This window comes from Prunus persica, chromosome G3 (genome assembly GCF_000346465.2).
Source record: "Prunus persica cultivar Lovell chromosome G3, Prunus_persica_NCBIv2, whole genome shotgun sequence".
Lineage (NCBI taxonomy): Eukaryota > Viridiplantae > Streptophyta > Magnoliopsida > Rosales > Rosaceae > Prunus > Prunus persica.
This window is the reverse complement of record NC_034011.1, coordinates 25,803,172-25,818,032: the sequence shown is the minus strand read 5'-3', so window position 1 is coordinate 25,818,032 and position 14,861 is coordinate 25,803,172. Positions and strand designations below refer to the sequence as shown.

At 36.7% G+C, this 14,861-nt stretch overlaps 3 protein-coding genes and 1 long non-coding RNA gene across 5 annotated transcripts in view; 1 reads left to right on the top strand and 3 right to left on the bottom strand.

Annotated features, from left to right (window-relative positions):
• Positions 9 to 3,434, bottom strand: LOC18782307 (protein KINESIN LIGHT CHAIN-RELATED 2). Its single transcript, XM_007216953.2, has 3 exons — positions 3,069 to 3,434; positions 711 to 2,668; positions 9 to 525 (listed from the first exon to the last, which is right to left on the bottom strand). The coding sequence occupies exons 2-3, from the start codon at positions 2,651 to 2,653 to the stop codon at positions 309 to 311; spliced, it is 2,160 nt and encodes a 719-aa protein (XP_007217015.1). The 5' UTR covers positions 2,654 to 2,668; positions 3,069 to 3,434; the 3' UTR covers positions 9 to 308.
• On the bottom strand, positions 5,973 to 11,393 carry LOC109947868. Of its 2 annotated transcripts, none has more exons than XR_002270645.1 (4): positions 11,046 to 11,393; positions 9,507 to 9,650; positions 6,739 to 6,966; positions 5,973 to 6,602 (listed from the first exon to the last, which is right to left on the bottom strand). It is a non-coding gene; the product is annotated as an uncharacterized LOC109947868 (long non-coding RNA). The 2 variants fall into 2 exon arrangements; XR_002270644.1 differs by having other exon boundaries at positions 5,973 to 6,597.
• Positions 7,337 to 10,334, top strand: LOC18782663 (RNA exonuclease 4). The gene is made up of 7 exons (XM_020560405.1): positions 7,337 to 7,770; positions 7,952 to 8,103; positions 8,241 to 8,371; positions 8,477 to 8,691; positions 8,793 to 8,999; positions 9,227 to 9,307; positions 9,404 to 10,334. The coding sequence occupies exons 1-7, from the start codon at positions 7,736 to 7,738 to the stop codon at positions 9,645 to 9,647; spliced, it is 1,065 nt and encodes a 354-aa protein (XP_020415994.1). The 5' UTR covers positions 7,337 to 7,735; the 3' UTR covers positions 9,648 to 10,334.
• LOC18783430 (2-methylene-furan-3-one reductase) overlaps positions 11,703 to 14,861 on the bottom strand; it is a 7,047-nt gene continuing 3,888 nt past the window's right edge. The window contains exons 2-5 of the mRNA XM_007215954.2: positions 12,947 to 13,104; positions 12,503 to 12,826; positions 12,237 to 12,396; positions 11,703 to 12,153 (exon numbers count right to left, since the gene is read on the bottom strand). Of these exons, the coding sequence (XP_007216016.2) occupies positions 11,888 to 12,153; positions 12,237 to 12,396; positions 12,503 to 12,826; positions 12,947 to 13,104 (908 nt within the window). The 3' untranslated portion in view covers positions 11,703 to 11,887. The remainder of the gene's footprint in view (positions 12,154 to 12,236; positions 12,397 to 12,502; positions 12,827 to 12,946; positions 13,105 to 14,861) is intronic.

Here is a 14,861-nt window from a genome sequence, read left to right as displayed (position 1 = left end):
GCATTTCGGTGCACCAACAAAAGAAAATGATGCTCCACCAATTCTTTATTGAGTATTGACATTGAGACATACAAAGAAGAATCTGACAAAGGAATTTTATCACGTCTAGAAACAATTGAAGCAATAACAAGCAAACCTTTTTCTTTTGACACTTACAAATATTGGAATTATTAAACTCATACCAGAATCTCTTTCCTGCTGTCATTTACTTATTCTTTAAAAATTTCCAAGACCACCTAACAATCGCAAACCAACTAAACCTCTACTAGGACATCCTTTACATATACGAGCCTATATACTTGATTGCATCATAATACCTCAATGATGTCATTTTCTATGATTCTGGAGTTGGCAGTGTCAAGAAGAGTCTCTAATGATCTGGGTTTCCTGCTCCGAACCCTGCCTGCTTCTTTCAACAACTCAGCCAACCTCCGCTTCTCATCGGCCACATCAGGATTTGCCGTTCCAAGTTTCTCTTCTCTCATGCCAACAACATATTCCAGAATTTCAATGGCATCATCCAATCTGTGTTGGTTACAAAAGAGACATTAAAGACTTAAAGCATTAGAAAAAAAGAAAGAAGGAGAAGCTTAAAGCATGCTAAATACTTTAAACCCCATTGCTGGGTGAGAACCCTTATAGCATAAGAAACTAAAAAACACAGCAAATGATTGAAAAAGTGAATGTCAGAACAAGGAAGAGCATAGTACCTTCCCATTGCATCATATGTGCCAGCCAAATTACTATACACCCCTAATGTATCAGGGTGATATGGCCCATACTCTTTTTCTAAGATATTCCTTGCTTCTTCAAACAGGTCTGCAGCCTCATTTATTGAATAACGCTGAACACAGACTAGACCCATTTGGTTGAGAGCAATACCAAACAAGGCAGATTTCTTCTCTCCAGTGGCCCTAAACTTTGATATGGAACTCTTGAAGGTGTCATAAGAATCAGAATAATTTCCCATCATATAGTACATGACCCCCATCTGAGCCTCAATTCCTGCAGTTGTGCTTTGGTGGCCAGGGCCGTCACCAAAGATTTTCAAAGCCTTCTTGAGTAACTTCAGGGCTTGCTCCAAATCATTCATAGATTGATAGATAGCAGAAACATCAATAAGACCACTGGCAATCTCTTCTGAGGGGGTGCCAGGATTGGGCTTCCCATAAATTCGATGTGCATTTTCACAGTACGACTTTGATTCCTTAAACTTTCCTATCTTGTTGTACAGATCAGCTAAACGAACATAAACAGAAGCTACTGCTGGATGACTCTCTCCTTTAGTTGTCTTAAACACAGTGAGTGCTTTCTGGTAAGAAAACACTGCCTCATCATACCGAGCCAAGGATAGGTAAGCGTCTCCAATGCTGCAATCAATTGAAGCAGCATCTACTTCCTGGTCATTAGCAGACATGGACATGCCTGCTAAAACATAATGCTCAAGAGCAGCTTCATAGTCTCCTTTCGAGTCACAAATAAGTCCCATGAGTCTTCTATCTGCTGCTTCTTCAAGGGAAGCAGGGGAACCATTCTCCCTGTGAATTTCAAGAGCCATCTGGCAGAGCTTCTCGGCCTCATCAAATTGCAATGCTTGAACATGGGCCTCTGCTACATACCGACATGTCTCACCAAGACGAGGGTCTGTTTCTCCCAAGACTTGCCTTTGTATTTCCATACCTGCTGTATAGAACAGTATTGAATTCTCAATCTGACCAGTCATTGCATAAATATCACCTAATTGCATGCACCCTGCAAACTTGGCTAGTGCGTGGTCTTGGCCATCCTCTATAGCTGGAATATCAATGGCACGCTCAAGAACTGGAATTGCCTCATTATACTGGCCTAAGCTGCAATAGATTGCTGCCAAAACATGCAAACACATGACCAACTCTAAACTGGGTTTCTCCTTTGTACACTTCTCAAACGATTTCACTGCCCGGAGAGCTAACTCAAGCGCTTTCTGGGGATTTTCACCAGAACCAATCAAATCCCTTGCTTGTTTAAGCAAGAACGGGCCAAGGTCAGGGTTATCCATTCCCGCCTCAAGAGGATCCCCGACTCCATTCTGAAACCTTACCCCATGTAAAGCAAAACTTCTCTGCTTGTTCTTTGAGAATACTGCATTGGATTTTTTCGGATTCTTCTCATACCTCTTATCAAGCGGAGGCTTATCATGTGGAGATTTGCTCTTAGGACTTGATTTTGCAGACGGTGTCTTTACCCTTGTTGTTGGGGACTTTTTAGCAGCAGACACAATTGCTTTCTCAGGTGTTGAGTCACTACCAGTACCCGCCTCTTTAGTTTCTATCACAACCTCTTTTCGTATCTCCAAATGCTCATGAACATATCCAACAAGATGGTTCAATTCGGAATCGATCCTCGACTCCGCACCGAATGATCCAAAGCTAGCCCTGGATGGAGATTGATCAGAGCTCTGCATCTCACAGACATTGTGATACAACTGCTCAATAGAGGTGTCAATCCCACCATCCATAGCCAGACCAATGGAGCCACTATGAGGACTTTGAGGACTCAATGGACTTCTTGGAGAGCCTTGCTGACTATAGCTTTCCTTTTGAGGCGCATAGTCTCCATTGGGTTCATCTACTTCACTGTACTCATTCGGTGCATCCATAGCCAATCCAGGCATTGCTTGGTGCTTGCTCTGGAGTATGAACAAATGGAATCAGAGCAAAACCAATAAATCAAATAAAAAAAGTACTTGTGACAAAGTCATTGACTTGGGAATTTCATCATAATCTTGGGAAAAAAAATATTTGTTGGCACATATATATAATCCAAAAAGTCAACGAAATAAACATTACAATCCCAAAAATGTTATCATATCAGAAAAAGATAACCCAGAAGAGAACGGAATTCAATAGCCATGGTTGTCTCCACTTTATACATAAACGACAAAAAAAATCAGAACCTGTCAAGCAGACACACAGAAACCAAACACTAACAACAAAGACAAATAAAGAGGCAATGCCAATAAGGAAAAAGCTCGAAGCTTTAGCAGCAATAAATACAGAAAATAGATAGAAACAATAAACGAGTGTTACTTGAATATTATTATGAGAGAAGCGAAGCTGAGAGAATGGCAAAGCGTGAGGCGCCTCTGTGGGTGTTATGTAACAGATAGACACACAGACGAGCTGATGATGTGTCTCTGTTTTCTTAAATATATATACAAGTTTGAGGGGCAGAAGAAGACGAAGAGGCAGAGAGACAATGGAAGAACGGTCAGGGGCAAATTGGGTAATTGAGAAATAAATATATACAGATAATATATATAAGTGTATATTTAGTCTTAGGTGTGGGGTTGCAGAAGAGTTGGAATGTTGAAGCAATGAGGAAGGCGACCTCCCTCCCACTCTTCTCTTTCTCTCTCTCTGATTTTTATTATTAATGGATTTTTTTTAAAATAATTAATTTTGATTTTTTCGCTGTGACGTCGCAAGTTGGCGCGATTAACGGCTTTTCAACGCCAAAAGGCGCTGGAAATGTTCGGATGACAGTGCTGTTTGTTACGGGAATATGAAACTTTAATCTCACTTTAACACGTGGCATGAGTTAAAAGGAAGAAGCCTCTGCTTTTATGGACTGTGATTTAATGATTGGTCGGCATTTTGTACGATTCCACGTGGATCACGCCCAGCTGGATTCGGCTGGTCGCGAGTTTCGGCCTTCGATGATAATTTGATAATGGGCTATCAGCCAACTGGACTTTGTGGGCCCAAACATGTCCAAATTGGAAAGTTAACACACCCACTGTTTTTTTCAAGTCGGTTCATCTTTCTAATTCCTTCTTCCTTGGTTTTTAGTAATACATGAGTATGAGAAAGATTTTAATTCCTTACTTTCTTTGTATTTATTTATATAAAATGAAAAATAATGAGAGGTCCATATTAAAATTTATAATTAAATACACTTAAAATTAGAAATTATATCAACTACGAGAGTAGTTGATTCAATTTCTATTCCTTATTCTCTTATTCTTAAGTTTCTCAATTCATGAGTTCCCCTATTCCTTGTAAGTAAACATGCCATGAAAGTGAAAATTGTTAGCAAATGGGATAACAAGGCTTTTTAAAAATAAAATAAAATTTATAAACACTATGTTACAAAGGATACTGCTTCTATCCTTACTTGGAAGGAGATACTCATCCTTCCTACAAATTACATTTTAACACATGTGAAAAAATAATTCATCAAAAACACTAAAAAAATAAGACTTTACACACATGTCAAACTGTTATTGATAGAAATGTAGAAGTTCCTACTTACAGGAAATGCGACAAGTATTTTCCTATTACGAGAAACAAAATAACAAAATATTGTAGAAATTTTGAGTAACATGTGACTCATTAAACTACACCCTAAAATATGCGAATGTATTTTGTAGAACTACTCTCAAAAGAAACGAAGGGAAATTTGTATAAATATTATCTGAACCTTTAGGCATGTGCGTTATGAAACTTCCTACAAATTCATGTGATATTTATGCAAAATTTCCAAAAAAAGAATAATCAAAGTGATAAGGAGCCTCAAATCCCGATGATTATGGGTAAAATAAGACACCCTTTCTGTTCACTTAAATTAAGGAAATGATCCTCTTATGTAGGGTCATGGAACAAAACTGCTGACAAAATCAAATAATTTGATGTTGTTGGAGACATCTACTACTATACTATTCCTTCACAATATCTGATTTGATGATAATAATAATAATAATAATAATAATTCATCACCATATATATTATGTCTTGTGATGGTAAAATGCTAACGGCACCTACTAATAACATGTTCACGAGTTGATCTAACTATAACAACATTTAAAAAAAAGGGTTTAAATGAAGTTGAGTAGGTGAGGGACCAATTCCATGATTGGGAATCTAAAGTTGATGCAGCAACAAACTAGTTTATTATATTTATATAAGTGATAAATAAACTAATTAATTTGGAGCTGTCTCATCTTCTTCAACAGCAACAACAAGGACAAACGCCGACCTCAGACCAGTCGTTTGGACCTTAAGACTTATGGGCCTTCTTTCTATCCCCGTTGGGTATGATATTTTTTGTCAATTTTTTTTTTCTAAAGGTTGCTTTCAGAAAAATATGTGAAGAGACTTGTTATTTATTTTGCAAAATCATTTAAAGAGTATGAAGCTGGGTTTTGTTCTTCTCACCAAGATAGCCTTGGCTGGCTGGCCCTGCCCTGCAATTTTTTTTTTTTTTTTAAGGTGCACGTGTGAAAGAGAATTCATTCTTTGGTCGTCAATGTCATCAGGATGAAGAAGAAAAAAAAAAGCATCATATTTTAGCTTTGGCTCGCCTTTTTGCTTGGAGTTTGACTTTGTTCTGAAATCAAGTGGACACATTATTATGGATCACATAATTGCCCAATAAAGGTAGCTTGGTCCATGTCATGATGGGCTCATGATACATTTTCTATGACCAAATTGACAAGAAATTATAGAATAGGTTTGTATCACCGCATCAGTTTGTGATACTTTCATTTAAAATTTGTATTCATCATTTTTCAAAATAAGTTTAGTTTTTTTTTTTTACAGCTGGACAACAAACCCAATTATTATCTTTTGAAATAAATTTAAGAAAATAAGAAATCAGGAAAAACAGAGAACCACCCACCCGACTATTCTTTTGCCCGCAGCTATTTTGCACCATGAATTTTATGAAAAAAAAGTTATTCTCTCATCATGATGATTGTGCGGATGTCATTGTAAATAAGGAGGAAAGTATGAATGAGTAATAAAAAATATATGACATCCACATGATAATAACATCCATAGGAGAATTTATGATATATATAGCATCAATATGTTAAATTTATGCAGAGAAAGTTTTATGTACAAGAAAATGAAAAAGTAAACGTATACATAAGTAACTGTTGATGAAAAACCTTCACATATATAATTTCTGACCACATGAAAATTAAGTATGCCCCTAACTTTGTCTAAAAACATATATAAGATGCTCATATTTTGTTCTTGTCTAGATTAATGCCAAATCATTTGCTTGTCAATACCGTCACAGAACATGACATGAACTTTTCACTCTCCAATTACAGGCCATTTGAAGATGGCAGTGGCAGGCAGCTGGAAAGAACCAGTGAATTCGGGTCATTTCATTTGGCCGCAAAAAGCAGAGGCCAGGCCGGGTTGGTAGATTTATATACATCTCCATTAATACTTTCTTTTGCCTGAGTTTATGGGTTTGACATTCGAAACAGAAGAGAGAGAGAGAGAGAGAGAGAGAGAGAGAGAGAGAGAGAGACGTAAATAAAATACATGTGAGTGAGTGATGATAATATTGGTCAAGGAAGCATGCAGTGGTGCCATATTGCATGGCAGTGGTGGACCAGACCGAATCAAGAAATCAGCTTTCTCTGTAAAACTTTGCTTTTGATTTTGGAATATCTTCAAAGCTCGAATGAATTAAGAATCTACAAGGGGCCCTTTCTGGTCAAAAGAAAGTCCTGCTGACATTCCCCCATCCGTGCCCTGTTTTTTTCTAAAGTCAAAATCCTCTGTCTCTGTCTCTCATACTTTCTGTCCTCATGCACTGGTTCTACACTATGCATATAAAATAAGCTTAGCCTTAGCCATACATAACATAACCAAGAACATAAGCACAAAAATCAATTTATCTGTTTTGTTTTGGTTACGATAAAGATGAGATCAGATTGCGCATATAAGAAGATTACCTTACCTTAACCAAGGTTGAAACCCTTTTTATCTGCAACTAGCTCCACCTCCATGAACATTGAAACCTTTGCCGAAAGTTAAAAAGATTTAACCTTTACTTTCGTAACTTTTATCTGCTACCTTAGCTTTCGGGCGTTTGCCTTATCAGCCATCATGCTTTATATCCCAGGACAGGAAAAAGTTTCATTCACATCCATCATTCTCGACCAAGTATGCGTACGGTTTCTCATTTCTGATATGCATGTATCAAATCAAATCAATACACATAAAAATCTTTGACTCGAATATATATATATATATATATATATATATGTATCAAATCAAAGATGATATGAGATTGAAAAAAATAGAAAAGGTTCATCTCATCTGATTGATATTTGATGCTGCATGGGATTTATAATATATCCTTGTGAACATTATTAAGGAATTCATGAAATATATATAGCAGCCTTTTCCACTGTTTATTAGCTCAATGATGTGATGGTTGAAGGCATAAACAAACCACATTTGTATGCTAATGTAGTACTGTTCATCCTATTACAAAGAGAGGAAACAAATGGGCTATGCTCCATTTATATGCTTCTGGTGCAGATGGACGTCATTCTGAAAGAGAGATGAGGGGAGAGCAGGTAGGTACCCATGCAGGAGAGAAATATTCTGGTTGAATGAATGGTGGGCCCCAAGCTTTTGGATCACGACGAATGTTCTTAGTTACTGGATGGTAAAACCAGAATTTAGTAGTATTATAGGGTGGGAACAACCAGAGTTCTCCAAAATCCAAAACAAAGGGATAACAATATTAATTGCTTTATTTTTCTTCAAGGAATCACGTATCATCAATCTCTCTCTAGATGCTTACACTCCCACTCAGAAGCTATTCTCTTCCTCCTATCGTGGACTGCTATAAATACCTTCCATTCCCTCCACCTTTCCCTTCAAGTCTTGTTCAGCTTCCTTAATTAATTACCTTTTTGTTTGAGTATACTAGTCTTTCAACCATCATGGACTACAGAGTTGAGTCTTCAGAAACTCTGAGGTACTTGACTCTCTCTCTCTCTCTCTCTCTCTCTCTCTCTCTCTCTCTCTCTCTCTCTCTCTCTCTCTCTCTCTCTCTCTCTCTCCCCCCATCAGAATATCAATCTTCTATGCATCATGCATGATCCTAGTTGTTTAACTAATCACAATATATACATGTTTATGTGACTTTTAATGATCAGGAACAAGTGTGCGGCATGCTACAGACAATTCAACAAAATCGAGCACTTAGTGGAGCACATGAGAACCTCATATCACTCAGCTCATGAACCCACATGTGGAATCTGTAAGAAACATTGCAGATCCTTTGAATCTCTCAGGGAACATCTTATAGGTAATCAAACCAATTAATCAATTAATTCTACTCTTGCACGTACACACACACATATAAAATATATATTATATTCTTTAATACTTCCAGAATTCTTTTAATTTCCAGTTAATAGTATGTATGTATTGGTTTTTGTTCAGGGCCATTGCCAAAACAAGAATGCAGGAATATATTCAGCACCAGAGGATGCAAATTCTGCTTAGCTATCCTTGACAGCCCTTATGCTCTCAGGGTTCACCAGGACAGATGCCAACTCTCTGGTGTAAATGCTGTAATAATCCTAAATTAACACACCACCTTAATTATGAATTTTCTTTCTTTCTTTCTTTCTTTCAATGCAAATTAGCTCAATTCTTAATATTATTCATACATGCAGGGCCTACTTGGTCGCTTTGCTAATTTGGGCATTCGTGACAATACTGAAAATGGTAGCACAAGAGGCACCCAAGTTGTTGCACTTGCTTGCAAAATGGTTGGTGGGGGCAGTGACGGCTCCCTGGATCTCTGTGCAAAGGTCTGCCTCATCGACGAATACGAAAACATCATCTTCCAGTCTTATGTCAAGCCACTACTTCCAGTCACAAACTATAGGTAGCTATATTATATGGAAAAGATGATATGTGTAGGTAGAGAGCTTCTTCTAGTATATACTAACTATAGTACAACATATATACTTGTGTATATGCATATAGGTATGAAACAACTGGCATTCGTCCTGAATACTTAAGGGATGCAATGCCTCTGAGGCAAGTGCAAAAGAAGATTCAAGACTTCCTCTGCAATGGGGAACCAATGTGGAAGATTCGACCTAGAGGCGGAAAAGCTAGGATTCTTGTGGGCCATGGTTTGGATCATGATCTTGACTCTTTGCAGGTGGAATATCCACAAGTAATGATCAGGTAATTTTCATTTTCTTCTACCCTACCAAACTTAATTGCAAGATAAGCACAAAATTACTTGTGTTACTAATCATCCCATATGTTGTCTTAGTTCAATTCCCCATTATTTCCCCATTTTCCTTTGTTCAATCCAGCATATATAATTTTAGATCAAGCTCAAAACTTGAGAAACATCATATATGTAGAACTTTCCATTAGTAATTTCAAATGTATGTGACTATATGTAGGGATACTGCAAAATACCCTCCATTGATGAAAACAAGCAAGCTCAGCAACTCACTCAAGTATCTAACACAAGCATATCTTGGGCAAGTACCTTATTATATCAATTTCGTCTATCTCAAATTCCAAATATAAACCTAGCTAGCTATGTGAGTACTAATGGAACTCCTACATATTTACAGGTATGACATTCAAACTGGCATTCAAGACCCTTATGAGGATTGTGTTGCAACAATGAAGCTCTACATGAGAATGCGATCCCAAGTTCACAAGACAGAGGCTTACCCACTAGCTTCTGACCCACAGAACAGGAACAACTTTGCATCGTGGCGCCAAAATGAGCTCGAGAGGATGAACCCAGAACAAATGCTGGAAGCCTCAAGGTCTGATTACTATTGTTGGTGTCTGGACTCCAGGGATATGTAGTGCCTGAAAGTGAAAGGAGGCTATATGAAAATAATAAGGAGAATGGTAGATGATCCTACAAGCTAGTTGTTTTTACCTACGTATAAATAATTAATGTTTAGAAATAACTTCAAGATCGATGGAAATATATACATGTTATATTATTTCCATTTGATCCTATTTAGTCACATCTTGTTCACCAAATTGTTGGACTATGCGTGAATTTATATATATAAGAGTGCTGCTAAACAAACCGTAAAATTAACTGAGCACACCCTACTATCAAACTATTTATTGAATTACTAATTTATTCTATTATAAAATGACCGAAAAGAATATATTGAATTGTGAATGAAATGTAATGTTAATAAGTACACCCTACCCTACTCACCATATTCAACCCTAATTCAGAAATCTATCTCAAATGAAAGTTATTTCAGGCAATTTCATAATTAAAAAAAATATATAAAGAAGGCAAAAACACAATACAATAGGCATCTTGATTCTTCTATCGTCATATATGGCCAGCATATACATAGTTCATCAACAAATGTAGGCAATTCCCACAGAGTAGTAAAAGAAAATCATGCAAGCAGATAAGCTCTCAAAAATTTCAAATCTTACAATCAGGAGGAGAAAATCGCACAATGGTATTCGCCCCTACTGCTCAGAGAACTTTTTAAGCTATATATATATATAGTCCCTTTATAGTTTATTCATAAGTTCACAGCATAAAATTCTGAAAAATATTATAGACTGTTCACCAACCACTGCCAAGTGTTCATCGGTATTCACTGGTGTCATCAACATAATATTTAAATTAATGAATGGGTTTAGTGTTGTGTGATATTAGGGTATCAGGGGTATTTTTGGTAGTTAAATAGGGTGTGCTTAGTTAATTTTATATTTTGATTTAAATATTAGGGTGCATTTAGATCATAGGGTGCCCTCAATTAATTTTAAGTTTCGTTTAGCAACACTTTATATATAATACTTAGAATTTTTATCCAAGCACATGTTAAGTATAGTTCATTAGGTCAAGTGGCGCATATATTTATACTTACCCTTAACTTTGAGGTTATTTAAGAGCTCTATCATTTTTCCAATTTATGTATTTTCATTATTAAAAAAATAAACTAACTCCTTAAATTCTGAGTTACCCAAAAAGGAAATTTTTAAACATTATAATTAGATAATTTTTTTTCAATAAATGAAAAGGCAAAGGGGGCAAGGAGCAACAGCAGCAACAATAACCATAATCTCACGGTTTAATGTTTTGTTATTTATTTTTGGTTTGATCACAGATCAATGTCTAGCAAAAGAAATATATAATAGAGAATTTTATACAGGTCATGATCCCAAAATAAACAAACCGAACCCACTAAATAAAGTGTAGAGAGAGAGAGAGGGCTAGCTCACAGGTGGAGGAAAATCAGTGGCTATGAGAAGCCCAAGTTGCACCCTCAGCAGCCTAATTAAGCTCGCTGCAGCAAGTGATGATGATGATCACCGACAACCTTGTTCAGCAAACCATGTCAAATTTGTCCTACTCTTAGTATACCCAGAAAGACCCTTATTTACAGCTAGAGAGTACGTAAGGAAACAGTGGAAGCCGTGGCCTGCAGGCTGCAGCCATGGATGGATATGTCCAAGAACCTAGTTGAAGTTGAGGGTTTTATATAAGATAGCAAAAGAACGAGATGGTGTTCCTGTTTCTTGTTAGTTGTCTTTACTCGTTGTGTGATGGAGGGAGAGGCTGAGAGGGCAGTCAAAAGAGAGAGACGAAGTTTGGATTGACCGGAAAGAGCAAAAATCTGTGCCACGTCATTTCCATGATTTCTTTCTTGTAAGTTTTATTGTATTGGCCAATACAATAACTTTAGATAATAAAATAATGTCAGACAAAACAAGGGAGAAAGATCACTTGTGATGCCACATATGTCGGCATCCATATTCTTATTATAGTGTGCAACAATAGGAAAAATACTTCATGCCTCGGTGCCAACCATCGTTCTATCTCTATTTTCGTATCACTTATCACATGTCATGTGAAGAGAGAGATATGAAAATAGACTGTGGCACCGAGACAAATAAGTTTCTTCCAAAATAAAAAGGCATACAAATTACAAACTCCAACTTATATTATGTACAACATGAAATCTTGCATTCCCTTACCACATACAAGAAGCTAGTAATTAAACCAAGATTAAGCATACATATATTAATTATATGAGACAGAAACTCTAATTGATCTTAGCTCCTCAGGGGATGGGATACACAACCACCTTTCCAGTGGCCCTGGAAGTTTGAAGGTAGGCAAATGCGTCTATGGTCTTAGAAAATTGATACGGGCCTGTGGGATCAATCACTGCCTTCACCTTCCTACTCTCCAAGTAAGGCTTGAGTTTCTCCAAAATGGACCCAGTTGAGGTGAGCACAAACATGGAGGCTGGTGGTGTTATTGGACCTATTAATGTCACCACCCTTCCCCCTTCTTTCACTGCCTTCACTGCCTTATCCGATTGACCTGTATTTTTGTTCATTTCAAAATTATTTCCCTTTTATTTCACATAATTAGTAAACAAATAGAAATGAAGAATAATTAATTACCAACTGCATCATACACCACATCAAATTTCTCAGGCAGGTCTTCAACGTTTTCCTTAGTGTAGTCAATAGCCAAATCAGCACCCAAGCTTCTCAGCAAATCAAGTTTTTTAGTGCTCGCAGTGGCTGCTACTCTGGAGGCACCAAAAACATGCTTTGCTAGCTGCCACAAAATTAACACAAACATTAACCTAAAAACAACCAAAACATATGGGAGGATTGTCTGAGGTAAGCTAGAAGAATAAGAACAAAAATGAACATATATGTACCTGAATAACATGAGTTCCACAACCCCCAGCGCCTCCCAAAACAAGAATGGACTGGCCAGCAGAAAGCCCAACTCGTTTTAGCCCTTCATAGGCTGTCTCAATAGCTGCCGGAAGGCTAGCAGCTTCCACAAAGCTCAGGTTTTTGGGTTTCAGAGCCAACAATCTTTCTTCTGCAGCAGTGTACTCTGCCAAAGTCCCAAACTTCTTCAGATTTAGGCTACTCTCCTCATTGATATCTCCATACACTTCATCCCCAATGTTAAATTTGCTGGCTTTGCTTCCCAACTTCACCACCACACCAGCCACATCATATCCTGGAACTATCTGCAAACAAATCAGGATCATAAATTCATAATGATAAGTTTTTAGTTAGTTAATGATTTAATTATGGAAAAATGAAAAGAGAAAAATGCAGAGGGGGGCAGCTGAGTTGAGTGAGCTCACAGGCGGAGCAGTGTCAGTGGCCCTCAAAACGCCAAGGATCCTCTTGGCATCAATTGGGTTAAGAGCTGCAGCAACAACCTTGATCAGCACCTGGTCTTCCTTTATTTGAGGAACAGCCACATTTGTTTCAAACTTCAAAACATGTGCAGTTTCTCCATGTTCTCTGTAAATCCAAGCCTTGTTTACAGATGGTGGTGTGGACACACACGAAGCCTCAGCCATGTTGGATGTACAAGAAAGGAAGTTAACTTTGGTTGTGGTAGAACAAGAAAGGAACTTTATAGAAACCCCTTAAAAAAAAAAGAGCCTGCTTTTTAGAAAGCCAGAGAATGAGATGGGATTGTCTGTTTGTGTAATCTGTTGTGATGGAAAATGGGTATTTATATCTGTTTCAAGCTTGAACTTTCATTCAATCATGTCTGCATAGTTTGACTCGTCGCCGCTGTAAAGACGAACACAAATTGTTAATTGGTTCGTTCATACAGTAACATCCAGATAATAACGTAAGCTGTGACAATTTACTGGTTTTGTTTTGATAGTGTAGGGAGTCGCAATTTCCAACACAATTCGAAACCCACACGGAAAATTAACAAATTAATCCGCACGAATAAATTTTCAAGTCAACCCTATGATTCGTTTAATAAATAAATGGGTTTCGAGTCAACCCACCAACCTACTAAAATACCTACATAATAGGTTTATTAAAGAATTCAACTCACAAACTCGCTAAAATATCTAACCTGCCAACCAGTTTCTTTGTTTCTTCTTCATTTTCTTCATTTTTCTAATTTTATTTTATTTTTTAATCTCTTTTTCTTAATCTTCATACATAGAAAGAGGCAAAATATAATCAGTATTTTATATATAAAAAAAGAATGCAATTACTTGTTAAATTATCAAAATTCTTTGAATAGTCATTTCTTTTCCTACTTTTTTTTTGTCTACATTTTTATTCCGCTAGTTACTAGTTTACCACATAGAGTATCTCCAAGGGAGATGTCAATTGCAAAATGTTAAATTTGAATTTTTGATATTTCATGTCTATGTGACAATTTGATATATGAGTTAGAGATGCTCTTAGTAGATCAATCCAATATATAACTCAAAACCCATATGAAGAGTTAGCAGATTAACCCAACACGACACGTTTATTAAATGAATCAAATTTAAATTAAGCATTCTTAACATATATATATATGATCCTTACACAACACGAATACGAGTAAAATTTGACACTTCGTAAAACAAGGCTGCAACGGGCAGTCAAATTTTGACATTTAAGAATAGAGTAAAACAAGGCTGCAACGGGCAGTCAAATTTTGACATTTGCTCTTGTTGCCTTGAAAATCAAAACCCATGCGTGATATGTTGTTTCTATTGGAGCTCTAACATGCATCATTGCTTTGCTACTATATATTTTTATCTCCACCGGACGGGTGACACTTCAACCACAGATGCTGTCATTAATATAGTCACTTTACTATCTAATTTGGAACTTTCAATATGGTCGACCGCGAAGGTTGTGGCTACCATGGTTATTGAAAATGGTGATTTTATAACAAATTAAAGATTAAGAAAGAAAATTAGGACAGAAAGAGGAACAAAAAGCTGGGGTGGGTCCCACCGTCGGCGGTGGAAGCATTTGGGTCTATCATGTAAATATTATATAGTATATTATTAGTTAAAGGCTTAACTCTTGATTTCCTCTTTAAATTTGTACCTAATTTTTAATTTACCTTATATTAAAATTAAGGATATGAACTTTTGTTTTTTCACCCAATTTGTCCATTGATGTTTAAATCTGTAACATTTCATTCAATTTGCCATTAAATGTGAGGGCAAAATTGTCATTTTACACGTTAACAATATATAAACACTGAAAAATAAAATGAAAAACTTTTAAAAATTGAAATAT

Bases quoted from the DNA above. Each gene is read 5' to 3' on its own strand.
- LOC18782307 (XM_007216953.2), bottom strand. From the start codon at position 2,653: ATGCCTGGATTGGCTATGGATGCACCGAATGAGTACAGTGAAGTAGAT. The intron at 526-710 runs GTACTATGCTCT...TAACCAACACAG, and splicing joins ACATATGATGCAATGGGAAG to ATTGGATGATGCCATTGAAA.
- LOC18782663 (XM_020560405.1), top strand. From the start codon at position 7,736: ATGGACTACAGAGTTGAGTCTTCAGAAACTCTGAG. The intron at 7,771-7,951 runs GTACTTGACTCT...TTTAATGATCAG, and splicing joins GAGTCTTCAGAAACTCTGAG to GAACAAGTGTGCGGCATGCT. The intron at 9,308-9,403 runs GCAAGTACCTTA...ACATATTTACAG, and splicing joins CTAACACAAGCATATCTTGG to GTATGACATTCAAACTGGCA.